The sequence below is a fragment of the Neodiprion lecontei genome, chromosome 1 (assembly GCF_021901455.1).
Source record: "Neodiprion lecontei isolate iyNeoLeco1 chromosome 1, iyNeoLeco1.1, whole genome shotgun sequence".
NCBI lineage: Eukaryota > Metazoa > Arthropoda > Insecta > Hymenoptera > Diprionidae > Neodiprion > Neodiprion lecontei.
This window is the reverse complement of record NC_060260.1, coordinates 1741142-1754176: the sequence shown is the minus strand read 5'-3', so window position 1 is coordinate 1754176 and position 13035 is coordinate 1741142. Positions and strand designations below refer to the sequence as shown.

At 42.2% G+C, this 13035-nt stretch overlaps 3 protein-coding genes across 8 annotated transcripts; all 3 read right to left on the bottom strand.

Annotated features, from left to right (window-relative positions):
* Positions 1-219: 219 nt before the first annotated feature.
* Positions 220-4957, bottom strand: LOC107227397 (synaptic vesicle glycoprotein 2A). 2 transcript variants are annotated; one of them, XM_046737981.1, is made up of 13 exons: positions 4317-4957; positions 3843-4236; positions 3721-3774; positions 3486-3647; positions 3229-3391; positions 3037-3158; positions 2726-2970; positions 2466-2647; positions 2214-2394; positions 2001-2115; positions 1762-1921; positions 1534-1661; positions 220-1457 (listed from the first exon to the last, which is right to left on the bottom strand). In XM_046737981.1, exons 2-13 carry the CDS (start codon positions 3940-3942, stop codon positions 1405-1407), a joined length of 1665 nt encoding a protein of 554 aa, XP_046593937.1. In that variant the 5' UTR covers positions 3943-4236; positions 4317-4957; the 3' UTR covers positions 220-1404. The 2 variants fall into 2 exon arrangements, with proteins under 2 accessions (XP_046593937.1, XP_015524011.2); XM_015668525.2 differs by having other exon boundaries at positions 1762-1918.
* Positions 4958-5088: 131 nt separating this feature from the next.
* Positions 5089-8243, bottom strand: LOC107227376 (synaptic vesicle glycoprotein 2A-like). The gene is made up of 12 exons (XM_015668498.2): positions 7998-8243; positions 7798-7851; positions 7572-7733; positions 7328-7490; positions 7104-7225; positions 6779-7023; positions 6527-6705; positions 6283-6466; positions 6085-6199; positions 5829-5988; positions 5429-5556; positions 5089-5338 (listed from the first exon to the last, which is right to left on the bottom strand). The coding sequence occupies exons 1-12, from the start codon at positions 8134-8136 to the stop codon at positions 5286-5288; spliced, it is 1704 nt and encodes a 567-aa protein (XP_015523984.1). The 5' UTR covers positions 8137-8243; the 3' UTR covers positions 5089-5285.
* An 84-nt stretch (positions 8244-8327) lies between these two features.
* Positions 8328-12850, bottom strand: LOC107227359 (synaptic vesicle glycoprotein 2B). 5 transcript variants are annotated; one of them, XM_015668475.2, is made up of 14 exons: positions 12531-12850; positions 12119-12407; positions 11800-11996; positions 11409-11462; positions 11037-11198; positions 10536-10698; positions 10301-10422; positions 9968-10212; positions 9701-9879; positions 9457-9637; positions 9243-9357; positions 8980-9139; positions 8785-8912; positions 8328-8686 (listed from the first exon to the last, which is right to left on the bottom strand). In XM_015668475.2, exons 2-14 carry the CDS (start codon positions 12133-12135, stop codon positions 8634-8636), a joined length of 1776 nt encoding a protein of 591 aa, XP_015523961.1. In that variant the 5' UTR covers positions 12136-12407; positions 12531-12850; the 3' UTR covers positions 8328-8633. The 5 variants fall into 5 exon arrangements, with proteins under 5 accessions (XP_015523961.1, XP_046593878.1, XP_046593885.1 ...); XM_046737922.1 differs by lacking the exons at positions 12119-12407; positions 12531-12850 and adding an exon at positions 11588-11735 and having other exon boundaries at positions 11800-12075; XM_046737929.1 differs by lacking the exon at positions 11800-11996 and having other exon boundaries at positions 11294-11462; positions 12207-12820.
* Between the last annotated feature and the right edge of the window lie 185 nt (positions 12851-13035).

Here is a 13035-nt window from a genome sequence, read left to right as displayed (position 1 = left end):
TTTTGTTAAGAAAGGAAGCTAAATTATCGCACTGCCCCTTGGCGAGTACAGCTGATTTACAATGACACGTCGCGATGAACTTCGAGAGATAAAAACTACATGTCTTTCCTCAGTTAAGTTTTACTTTCTGAATGTATCCTTGAAACCATGTACCAAAGAGAGAAGAAAAAAATTTGTATCTGAACAATGAATTTTGCATCTTAAATTTTGGTGTAAAATATAATAATAACAATTCAGCTTTACGAAATTTGTCCAATTCTCAAAAAACAATAACAGCTGTTTTCCCTGAGAGATAAATTTATGCTGCAGGTAAGACGTATACAGTATATTACATTATGTCCACAGATACATAACCATATGCTAGTAAGTATGTGCTGTGCAGTGTGAAACAAACAAAAAAAATTAAATAGCTGCTGAAAATTCATAAATAATGACAAAGATGATCCGAACGTCTTCTGTATCAAATATTCACTTGAGTCTTGTACAATTCCGCTCGAAAATACGATGATACCAGCTGTAACCTGGTTAAATATTTTCATGTGAATTTAGACGATAAATCATCGTCCTCTTCTGGAATTCCGTGAAATAAATTATCAGCTGTAATACGGGATTGTTTGCACGGTGTGTCGCAATGACATGACTTGCTCTTCGTTGGCGAGTTAATAGTGTATGGAAATCGAAAATCGCTTAAAAAATAAACGATCTACTTCGGGCTGTGCGTCGTGATATTTTCTATTCTACTATCGCCTTGAAGAATATACATTTTTCAGTAATGAAAAAATTATTCTTGAACGAAGCTCACTAAAATATGCGATAATCGATACTAGATTACCTGCTCAGCATACAGAGTGACAAAATTCAAGTTATACCTAATACATAGCTGCTTGTTCTAATAATTATTCACGAAAGTGAAATTTTTTCGCTTGTACAGATGCAAAATCAATGAATGAAGAGCTAACTAGTTATTTGCGAAAGTAATTAACATTTGTTTCGATAACTCAGTCAATGAAAATAGACAGAACTGTGTTTGAGAAGAGGAGACAAATATTATTATTTTCAGTACGCTTCGTAAAGAAATATTCCCGTCTTACACCAGACACCCGCCATAAAGGTAAAAATTAAAAAAATGTACACTGCACCCTAGCAGGACGTGCCTACAATTTAATCATAAATATACGTATTTTTATCTCGTCAGTTAACTTGAAATTTTACAATATATGAGTATTTTCGGACTGTTCACTTGTGTGCGCTAATTCCTAATTGTGAGTAGCGTTCACAATGAGGACTGTTTTGGAAAACAAGAACAGTAATCTAACACTGTGGAACCATCGACGCATAATCGGTACAAAAAAACAAAAAGACGAACGATCTTGACGAGCGTAAAGAAATCGTCGTTTGAGTATTTTACGTTAATTTGGTAGGAGGTCTCGGTATGAAAGTGGTAAGCACGATGCAGACTGAAAAAGAAAAGAGACGAGGATTGAAGGAGTGTATTTCTTCACTGAAAATATTTAACTTTCAGGTAATACGCACCGACTAAAAACCCCGCGACGAACGCAAAGGGTGACATGCATCCTTCGCTTAGAAGTATCGGGAAGAGGAGATTTCCAATCGTCGCTCCACCGCGCCCAACACACATGGTCAGGCTCACGGCCATCGTTCTAAAACAACGGAATTATCTGAGTTAAATGAAGTCACGCGTTGAACTGCTGATATTTCGAATTGAACATTTTGTCTCGGTTCGACTCGACCTCTTCGGACCTCAGAGACGTGGGCATCAGGTCAACGATGAAGCTGATGATGCTGGTGATTGCGATGTTCGTCGCAGCCGTGTACAGGGAAAGAATTGTTAACGTGACGTCCGAACTCGAGGACCAATTAAGTCCCAAAATGCAGGCAACTGCAGCAACGTAGAGCACTTCTGATTGCGAAAGAAAAGAAAGGAATTAGATATCAGGTCAAATTGATTATTCTTCTTACTTGTGATATGAAATCCTTACGCATGAGAACCTTCTTTCCTATTAAATTCACTAATTTTCCAGCAAAGGTGTAGCCAATCACCGAAGTTCCGGAAATGATGATCGAGTTTATGTAAACTTTGTTGGAAACAACCGTCTGCGAATACAATGTTCAAGAACGAGTTGAAGTCCCATCGTGGTATAACCGGAATCTATTATTAATTCATCGCTAGCGTCATAAATTGTTGAGCTTACCGCAATACACGTGTTCGGAACAGTGTCGTTCGAGAAACTATTCACCGCGTAATCAGTGTCATTTTTCATAGTTATTATTTCACACAGAGTCGGGTTACCCAAGCTATAGTCATAGTTGGCGTAGTCAAAGTTTTCCATCATCGCGAACAACTGAGGCATCCATAATCTCAGCGTGTTCAGACTGTAAAGGTACACGAATATTCGATTGAATTGCTTAAACTATTTGGACAACGAACGGCAATGTCGACGCACCTTAGGATGCTACCAAACTGAATTGTGATGATCAGCAGAAACCGGGCGAGATGCGGCTTCTTGAAGAGCGGTTTTATCTGAGCCCAACCGTTTCGCATCTTCTCGCAAATGGACGCGCTTTTCTGGTCAGCTGGTGTATCGTTGATTTGCTCCGTTTGACGCTCCTGGCAGAGTTCCTTTACCTTCAGTGACAAAGAAGAAGGGTTACACGGTGTTCGTGAGAAGAACGTTTCTTCAGAAATCACAGCAAGCGTCCTTACCGCGAACGTTTCCGGTGATTTTCCAGTGTTCATCGAGTACATTTTTCGGAAGATTTTGATCGCCTCGGCGTTTCGACCCTGAGACATGAGGAACTTTGGACTCTCCGGAAAGTACATCAACGCCAAGCATGCCAGCAGCGAAGGCATGCTGCAGACCAGGATGAATATCCGCCAAGAGTTGTAGACGAAGGCTCCGTCGAACAGAGTGAACGACCAGGACTGAGGTATTATCAGCCACGCCAAACCTGTGCCGAGTTTCGTTTGATATATTGTGTATGCAGAAGGTGCGATGAATGTTATTCAAAATTTACCTGGAAGCACGACAATACCCAATGAGGGAAATAAACTGCACCAAAGCAACGTCTTTGCTCTGTGCTTGGAAGAGTGAAACTCCGCGAGGTACGTCATGCTGATTGCAAAAGGGCCGTTTATGCTGTAAAGGAAATTGTTGCGAAATCAAACAGACGATTCCGTGCAGCGACGTGCCCGGATTCTACACTCACATGAATCCGGTGAAGAATTTGAAGAACGCGAGGACGTAAAAGCTCTGCGACATGCTGCACATCACGTTGCATATCGAATCGGCCAGGTATCCCCATATCAGCAAAGACCGTCGACCTCTCACGTCAGCCAAGAAGCCCCAAATGAACGCCGAAGACATCATTCCTGGTTGAGTGAAATGCAAGTTCTTACAGTCGGATTTCTTTCAATTCCTACCGCGTGTGTAACGGCGGTACAGTAACTATGAGGAAAATCTTGCCTGTGTAAGTAACAGCGTTGAGAACTCCCTTGTGAAACAATGTAAGACGCAAATCACACTCGGCCGATGGCAAAACGTACGACATCGTTGTAGAGTCGAAGACGCTTGCGAATCCCCCCGGAAGGGCTGCCAACAGAAGCAGATAGTTGAAGAGTCCGTAGCCTAGAGAAGAAGATGAATGACTGAAAAATGATTCGACAGAGAACGAGGTAGTCGGGAAACCGACAACACTCACCTGTGGCCTCAGCAGCTTCCTCGAAGTCGCGTGGTGTTTCCGTTTCATCGTGTTCTGAAAACGGTACTCAAAATGATGAAACTCTGTCGTCACTGTAAGATTAAAAAAGCGTGAAAACTCACCATTCACAGCTCCGACGGGTGGCTGAGGTTCGGTTGGAAATGAGACGGTGAATATCTTACAAGTCCCTTTCGTTTCCTCCCGTTTCTCTTCGTCGGGCATTTTGTCTTCGTCGTGCAAGTAACTCAGGTCTGATTGAGTTTACTCCGGGATGCCTTGGTGCGCGAAAAATCTACTTCAAGATTTATTTACCTGCTCACTCATCGTCAGCGATAATAGCGTTTAATGATACCAAGCATTATCGCGCACACATAACGTTGTTTACTCTATACCTAAATAATGTAGACAGTTCAAGTGTTCAATGAAGAAGAGAGAAAAAGATTTCGCCGTAGTATCAGTAGCGGCTAGCTTACGTGATATCCGATTTTGTGCCAGTGGTTGTGGCCCGACGATATTCTAAAAATGAACGATCAAACATTGACGACGAGAACACTTGCAAACTCATGACAGGTCATTATTTATAACTTCCCCCGTACCTTTTCACTGACGCTACGCTGAAGTTCACCCAGCTCATGCAAATGAGCTGCCAGGGCCTGCGTGGTATTTGCCATATCTGTTTGCCTGACTCCGTTTTGAACATGCTTGCAGAATGATGAAGTGGATTTCAGAAGACAGCTTACACGACAAGCGACATTTTGAACCATTTTTACTGCAATTATCTTCCTTAAATTGCTTTTTCATCACCCATACCACACATCAAGGCTACCGTAATTACTCGTTGCAATAAGTATTGGTATCTTGCTGAAGCAATAATTCAAGAAAAGATAAAGTTGCTCAACTCATTGCAAGCATATTTCTCTGTGCTGCAAAAATTGAGTGTTTGCTTTACCCTGATAACCCTATCGGGTTCTTCTCTGGGCGGAAACGGTATTCGTTTCTTGAAAAGAAAACTAATTCATTTTCCAGGTCATTTACTATCAGAATCAATGGTTTTGTGCGTCTCTGACGATATTAATGCAATCAGAAAACAGCACCAGATGCCACTCTGGGCTGTCGCAAGGTATTCCGTGAAACGATTTCAATTGTATACTAGATTTAGAATTTCTCGGGCATCTCCACTTAGCTTTATATTCGGAGATAGGTACGCTGATTGATACCAGGTTATTTTTACACAATTAAAGTGACCCCTAACACCTTGGTTTTAATCGAAGTCACTATCGCGACCTTGCTGTGTCAGTATTTGACGCAAGTCTTCTTCTCTGCGCACGGTATCATATTGTACTTTAGATAACGATGAGTACGGGATGCTTGTTTGGAATTAATTTATTTAGTTGGAATTAGCATAAATTCAATTGTCGAGCTGATCAGATAGCGCGTTATACGCACGTCTATATACAATATTTTCCTATGCACACTCTGCAAATACACTTTCAGTTTACCACAGTAGAGATCATTGCTCACATTGTCCATCGATATTTATCTGTTACAGAAATTCTTAACAGCTGTTAAACCAATTTCGGTGGCGGCTTTGGAATGAAAATGGTCAATACTAAGCTGACTGAAAAATAAACGAATCACGAGATGTCAGTTGTTATTTGTTAATTGAGCAAAGTCTCGAAAAAATAGTCTCCTTTAGCGCCACACTTACCCAGTAAAAAACACCCGATAAACATGAAGGGAACGATGCAGCTAACGTTCAAAAGAATCGGGAATAACAGATTCCCAATCATCGCACCGCAGCGACCAACGCACATTGTCAAACTGACGGCCATCGTTCTGAAACACGGTGGAACTTCCATTACCTATAGAATGAAGTGATTTACTTGAGTGCGCGTAATGATAACAACAGTGAGAGTTCTCTTAATGGACACCTCCGAGTAATAGATTCCTCTTCACAATGGACAGTATAAAAATTTCCAGTAGCACAATTTACACGTTGATGTTGTTCTGGATAACGGACGCTCCTCAATAACGGACAACATTTTCAGTCCCGAAGGTGTTCGCTGTTGGGAAATTTTACTGCATCCATGGATTTAATGCTAACAAACCTGAGCGACGTGGGCATCAAGTCAATGATAAAACTAATGATGATGTTGACAGATAGGCTGGCTAGCGCCATAAATATGGACACAATGGCCAAGGTGACGTCTGAATTCGGTGACCAATTCAGCCCAAAGCTGCACATTGCTGGAACCGCGTAGGCCATAACTGCAGTGAAAAAGACATCATATGGTTAGTCCTGGTGAGATAACGCTTATCAGTTGTGACAATTGATTGCACTTAGCTTCTTTCTGGCACGCTTACACAAGAGGTTTTTCTTGCCGACTAAATTGACCAGATTTCCGGCAAGCATGTAGCCTATGATAGAGGTGCATGCGATGATCATCGAGTTTATGTAAACTCTGCTCTGAACGGGTGCCTGAAAACGCTTGCTCAAGAGTAGTGAAATGCAACAACCGTGGTAAAACCGAATGCTGCGGTGTATCGGTCAGAGGAACTTACCACGACGCAAGTACTCGAAACCGTAGAGTTAAGGTACGCATCATCTCGTGTCACGGTTGAAGGGTTCGAAGCCAGTATGATGTCGCACAAAACGGGAGCGCCCAAGCTGGCATCGCGATTCTCGTAATCAAAGTTTTCCATCATTGTGAAAAGCTGAGGCATCCAGAGCCGGAGTGTGTTCATGCTGGGATGAAAATTACACGTGAATCCCCTGCGCCTTGTATCGAAATGTATCGATACGTACCTGAGCATACATCCGAGCTGGATGGCGACAATTAGAAGAAACCGGGCGAGATGCGGCTTTAGAAAGAGGGGCCTTATCTGAGCCCAACCACTCCGAGCCTTCTCCCAGACCGAGGCGCGTCTTGGCTCATCCGAACTTTCGGTTTGGCTCTTCTGACGTTCCTGACAGAGTTCCTTCACCTTTCGTGCAAAAGATCGACGGTTAGAATGAGGATGTGCAAGTTTCTTCAAATATTGGCATGGTTTACATTACGGGAAATGACTCCGGCGGTTTTCCAGTGTTTATCGCGTACATTCTTCGGAAAACCTTCATCGCCTCGTCGTTTTTGCCTTGGGACATTAGGAACTTGGGACTTTCCGGAAAGTAGAGTAGCGTCAAGAACGCCAGCATTGCGGGCACGCTGCAGATCAAGATGAAAATTCGCCAGGAGTTGTAGACGATGGTCCCATCGAAGAGGGAGAATGACCACGACTGAGGAATTACTATCCACGCCAAGCCTGTTACAAGTTGGAGTAGCAAATGCCTTTAGCAAAATTCGGTGACAACGTCGACGCTTCGAGTTGAGACAAAAACTCGCCTGGAAGTGCCACGCTGGCCATGGAGGGAAACATGCTGAGCCACATTAGCGCTTTAGTCCTGCACTTAACGCCGTGAAATTCTGCCAGGTACGTCATGTTGATTGAAAAAGGACCACTTATTCTAAACACATGAATTCGTTCTACACATTATACTGATATTATCCTGGTGTGTTTTGATTTTTTGTCAACCACGGTAGAGCCATTTCGTCCCGCTTTTACTCACATGATTCCGCTCAGGAATTTGAAGACAAGTAAAACTTGGAAACTCTGCGAAGTACTACTCAGAATATTGCAAACAGAATCGGCCAAATAACCGACCATTAGCAGAGAACGTCGCCCCATCGTGTCAGCCAAGAAACCCCAGAAGAACGCCGATGTCATCATGCCTGAAGAGCTCCGTGATCAGAATATCAGGTTTTGAAAAGTGATTAACGTCAGAGTGAATTTTCAATCAGTTGTTTTATTACCGGCGTATGTCACCGCGTTGAGGACTCCCTTGTGAAACAGCGTCAGCTGAAGGTCACATTCGGCCGATGGAAGCACGTAAGACATTGTCGTAACGTCAAAGAAGCTCGCCCATCCTCCCGGAAGAACGGCCAGTAGAAGCAAGTAGTTGTACAGGCCGTATCCTGGAAATGTTCATCGAGAAATGACGACCTTCCCTTTTCCGAATTCCTACCATGTCACACATACCAGTCGCTTTAACGGCATCCTCAAAGTCACACGGCGTCGTCGATTCATTCGGTTCTGCGAGTGAGAGGAAGAACAATGTTTCGAAACTGAGAGCTGAGGGCGTTCGACTTGCGAGCGCGTAACCGACTTGGCTGAGATTACGTCATCTTTGCCAAAAAAAAGTAATAACGAAGTAGCGGATAGTGATCTACACGACTCACCGTCCACAATGACGGAGGACTCAGCTGGAGGCGAATACGAAATAGTGAACACTTCCACGGTATGTTTTCTCCCATTTGACATCTCACCGTCAGACATCTCGTCCTGATTGAAAATGAGACAAGAGTGAAGGAATTTCATGCAATAGAACCGTGGCCGGTAGGATTTTGAGCTGATGTACCATCGTGCGTATTGTATGTATAATGTTTGCACCTGCTTTGATAGTATCGCTGATTGTGAGTAATGGTATTAACATTGTTCTATATTTATATACAAGTACACCAGGTATACCGTCGTATCAACACTATCGAATAAATTTTTCACGTCGCAAGTGTTTACGGAAGAATTTTATTACGCAAATAACTACATACACCTACATATCCGTATGTACAATCGTGACGATTTTCATGCATGCACACGGCACAAGCTTTGTTGAGAATTGAAAGCACGTCGAGTGAGTGTCCTGCAATAAATACATTAAGTATACAAGAAAAAGGACTTCACACGAATGCAAAAAGATGCAGTCTCCTTGTACACATTGTGAGAAAACCGTTCATTTTCAGATGAAGCAGGTACGAAGGTCAAAAATTGAAATTCTGATGATGATCTTGACGCGCCAAAGAAATCCATCCAAAACCTTACATCAGCCTTGATGGAGGTTTCGGAATAAAGATGGACAATGAAAAGCAAGCTGCGTGCACATGAAAAAACATTGATTTTGGTCAGTATGATAAAAAATTATCTTTAGGGATTTTGAACATTCCTGAATAAAAGCTTAAACCGACTCACCGAGCAGGAACCCTCCGACAAATATGAAGGGGGCCATGCAACCTGTACTCAAAAGCAGCGGAAACAGGAGATTTCCGAACATCGCGCCGATCCGACCGGCGGCCATGGCCAGAGTAACAGCCGTTGCTCTGGAACAAGAAAGTTCACGTAAATTTCATTTTCCACCACGTGTCGATAGTCCGAATTTCAACCAACCTGAGAGTCGTCGGCATTAGGTCGACGGTGAAACTGATGATAGTAGTGACCGAGACGTTGCCAGAAGCCATGTAAATGGCGAGAAGCGTCAATGTCGCGTCAGAATTCGGCGACCAGTTCAACAAAAAGGCGCAAACAGCTGGGATCAAGAAGGCAACAACTGCAAGGTGAGAAAAATAATAATTTCTTCCAACGAAATTCGATTCGCAGTTGAGTAAAATTAATCGAATGTCTTGCGTTATGTGACCTTACAAAATACTCACGCAAGAGATTCTTCTTTCCGATCCGATTAACCAAACTCCCGGCAATTGAACAAGCTATGACAATGGTAATGGCCAAGATTATGGAATTGATGTAAACCCTGCTGTAGACAGGAACCTGCAAATTATTTTATTTCAAAATACCTCGAACGACGATTTTGCCATGCCGAAAGATCTGAAGTAGACATTGAACTAATCTTGCACAAGGTAAACTTACCACGTCACAAGTTTTAGCCATCGTGGAGTTGATTTCATCGTACGTTGTAAAGTTTGAATTGCTCGGTGTACTTATCATGTTGCACAGAGTTGGACGACCGATGCCGACGTTGTGTTTTTTGTGTTTAAAGTCTTCCATCAATGTGAAGAGCTGAGGCATCCACAGACGCAGCGTATTCAGACTGCGCAGAAAACGACAAATTAATATTCCGCATGTCTACAGTGGGTGAATGGTGACAACGTACCTGAGGAGGCCCCCGAATTGTATGGTGATGATCAGGAGGAAGTGGCAGAAATATGGCTTCTGAAACAGGGGCATCACCTGTGCACCACCGTTTCGGATTTTTTCCCAGACGGATGCTCTTCTCGAGGTATCCACAGCTTCTGTTTTCCGTTTCGGATCATCCTGACGAAGTGCCTTCACCTTCGCAGATAAGAGTTCGTGGTTTATACAAGGATCGGTTAATCACTTACGAGTGTTTTTCTTCATGCGTTGAAATAAACGGCATTACGGGAAATGTTTCCGGTGCTTTTCCAGTGTTCATCGCGTATATTCTTCGGAAGACCTCCATCGCTTCCTCGCTTCTACCCTGGGACATCAGGAACCTCGGACTTTCTGGTAAAAATCGTAGGATGATGAATCCCAGGAGAGCTGGCATACTGCAGATCAAAATAAAGATTCGCCAGGAGTTGTAAACAAATGTTCCGTTGAATAAGGTAAATGACCAGGGCTGAGGAATTACAATCCATGCTAATCCTGATTGAAAAAAAATCAAATCAAACATTTTATTAATTATACAGTGCAGGAGAAGGTGCTCAACGCATACGATTGAATTATTGATCACCTGGAAGCACGATGCTTCCTAACGAAGGAAAAAGGCGAGCCCACAGCACTACTTTTGACCGATACTTGACACTGTGAAATTCTGCGAGGTATGTCATGTTGACTGCGTAAGGGCCGCTCATTCTATAAAAACACAATGTTAATGGACGAGTGTTCGATCACTTTAAAAATATTTTAGAGATCAGGGGAGACCACAAGTACCCAACACTGCATGCTAATTCAATTGTTCTACCCACATGCATCCACTCAAAAATTTGAAAGTCAGTAAAACGTAGAAGTTCTGAGACATGCTGCACAAAATATTACAAATGCAATCACAGCAGTATCCCAGTCTGAGAAGCGTTCTTCGGCCCTTTGTGTCAGCTAAGACACCCCACGGAAACGCTGCGGTAAACATTCCTAAAAATTTAACATTTTTATGATACATGTTGACTCAATTTCAACGTCTAACGTTGATTAAGGGGGTCTTCAAATACAGCTCGTCAGTTCGAATATTAGTCCAGTCAATATGTCGCTCAGAAAAGGAAAATCTACATGCGGTAACATAATTTTTACGATAGTATGATTTGTTAAAGGGGTGTGTTCTGAACGTAATTCCGGATTTGCGATGTTCCCAGAGTGTCAATGACGCCACAAATTACGTTCCCGCATGTAGCTTGATTCACCTACTGGCTGGACCAAATGTTCTACACTTAAACGATCTTCAATAATTTTTATTACTCAGTCTTGTCTAATACCTGCGAAAACAGCAGCGTTGAGCATTCCTTTCTGGAAGAATGTAATTTGCAGATCACATTCAGCTACTGGAAGAACGTAAGACATTACCGTTGTGTCGAAAAAATTTGCCCATGCTCCTGGCAGAATGGCCAATATTAGCAGGACATTAAACAATCCGTAGCCTGCAAAAGAAACCACATTACAAGGTTGGAATTTTTTAGAATATCTCAACAGTTAAATTAATCCTCATAATATAGTATTCAATAACAATAATCACAAGGATTTCCATTTGACTCTATCAGTGTCCATTCATTTTGTTCTTTTCAGACGCTAATCCCATATGAGCTATAAAAATATATTTATGACTGATTTCAACAGCTTAAAAAACAAACCGGCTGCTTCAATGGCTTCATCAAAGTCATGTGAAATATTCAACTCGTTAGAATCTGTAAAATTAAATTTGTTATTAGTTATACATAATGCATTGAACATACTTTGCCGCTTAAATGAAAATTTGATGCATTCATTTTACATTCCCATGTTTGCACAGATAGTCACAAGCAATACTGACCGAGCATTTTAACGGAGTATTTTTGTCAAAAAATCCAATTAATAGAGAAAATTTCCGAACACAAATAGGCGCAAAGCGATACCAAGTTAGCAGTAGGATTGAACGCAACGGGCCAATAACATCGATCGTGTCAATGTGTGTCGAAATGCTATGGCAAAAAAATTTAAAAAAAAAAATAGATTAACCGATTCCAGTAATTATCAATAACTTACCGCCGGCTGAACGCGAATAAAGTTCGACTTTTTCTTCATCGTGTTCTTTGGTGTCGTCATTAAACATGTCAGTTAATCGAATTACGTGGGTTAGGCAGATATAATTCGTCGCGATAACGTGGCTGGGAAAATTTACGCTATCCGAGAGCAACAATATTCCTGTACTAGATGATCGAACCAGCCGCAGCGAATGGTGGCTGAAAAGTAGCGAGTACAGAGTGGATGAGGTCTATCGATACCTCAGCCTCTTAGTATCTGAATGTAATTACTCGACGGCCTTCGTTGATTTACCGCATGATTATTACTGGGTATGGCTTACCTCGCAATCGGCGGCATTCGTTTGAAACCTCAGCGAAAATATGGACGGTCAAAACCAGTTAACATTTTCAAAACAACTAATATTTTACCTCGTCTCAAAACGAATGAACGCTGCGCTATAATTAGCTCTACGAGGATTACGTCATCTGTTTTTTCTTATATCATTAACATCCTGGTGGTAAGAATCAAACGATTAATTGTTCAATTAATAGTTGAATCCATGAGCGAAGACTGATATTTTTTCAAATTCCGGACGGTCCGTGCGGCAATGTATTCAATACCGGCGACGCCTGTTAATTAAAGAAAGGGCCACGTGTCACGTCCGTATAGTTTCGTTACCGACTTATCAGTTTCCGTGAACCAAATTTACTGGATATCACATGGAAGAGTATTGTAGAGCTGAGGAAACTCACGCCCTGCGGGTTTTACTAACGATTGGAAACGAATACGAGAAGGTTCACGATTGCCTTCTCTTTTCCAGACTGAAACTCGTAGCCACTCGCTGTGCGCGAGTGATAGGAAAATTAACGAACGTGAACTGTCCGTTGATTTCGAATTAATTGGTCTTATTACTAGAAAATCGAAGAAAACAACTAGAGCGGTGGGCGTAAACTTTACGTATAAATGCTAAACTCGTACTGCAATCTGCATGTAGACCCATTTCGTTGCTACTCTACCGAAATGCTTAGTCAGTCAGAGTCGACTAGACCATCGCGCTTGCGTGAGCATATTTTCATGACATGTACGTTAAGGCCAATACCCGCGAAACAAGGAATCCTTTGAACTCTTCGAATTTCAGCGCTCTAGAGATTGAAATTGGCTGTTCTGCGGCTGCAAAACTCTGCGTAGTCCGAGCCGAGTAGTGATCTACGATCCACTCCATCGGCAGTCAGGATAAATAATTTTACTCCCAGCTTC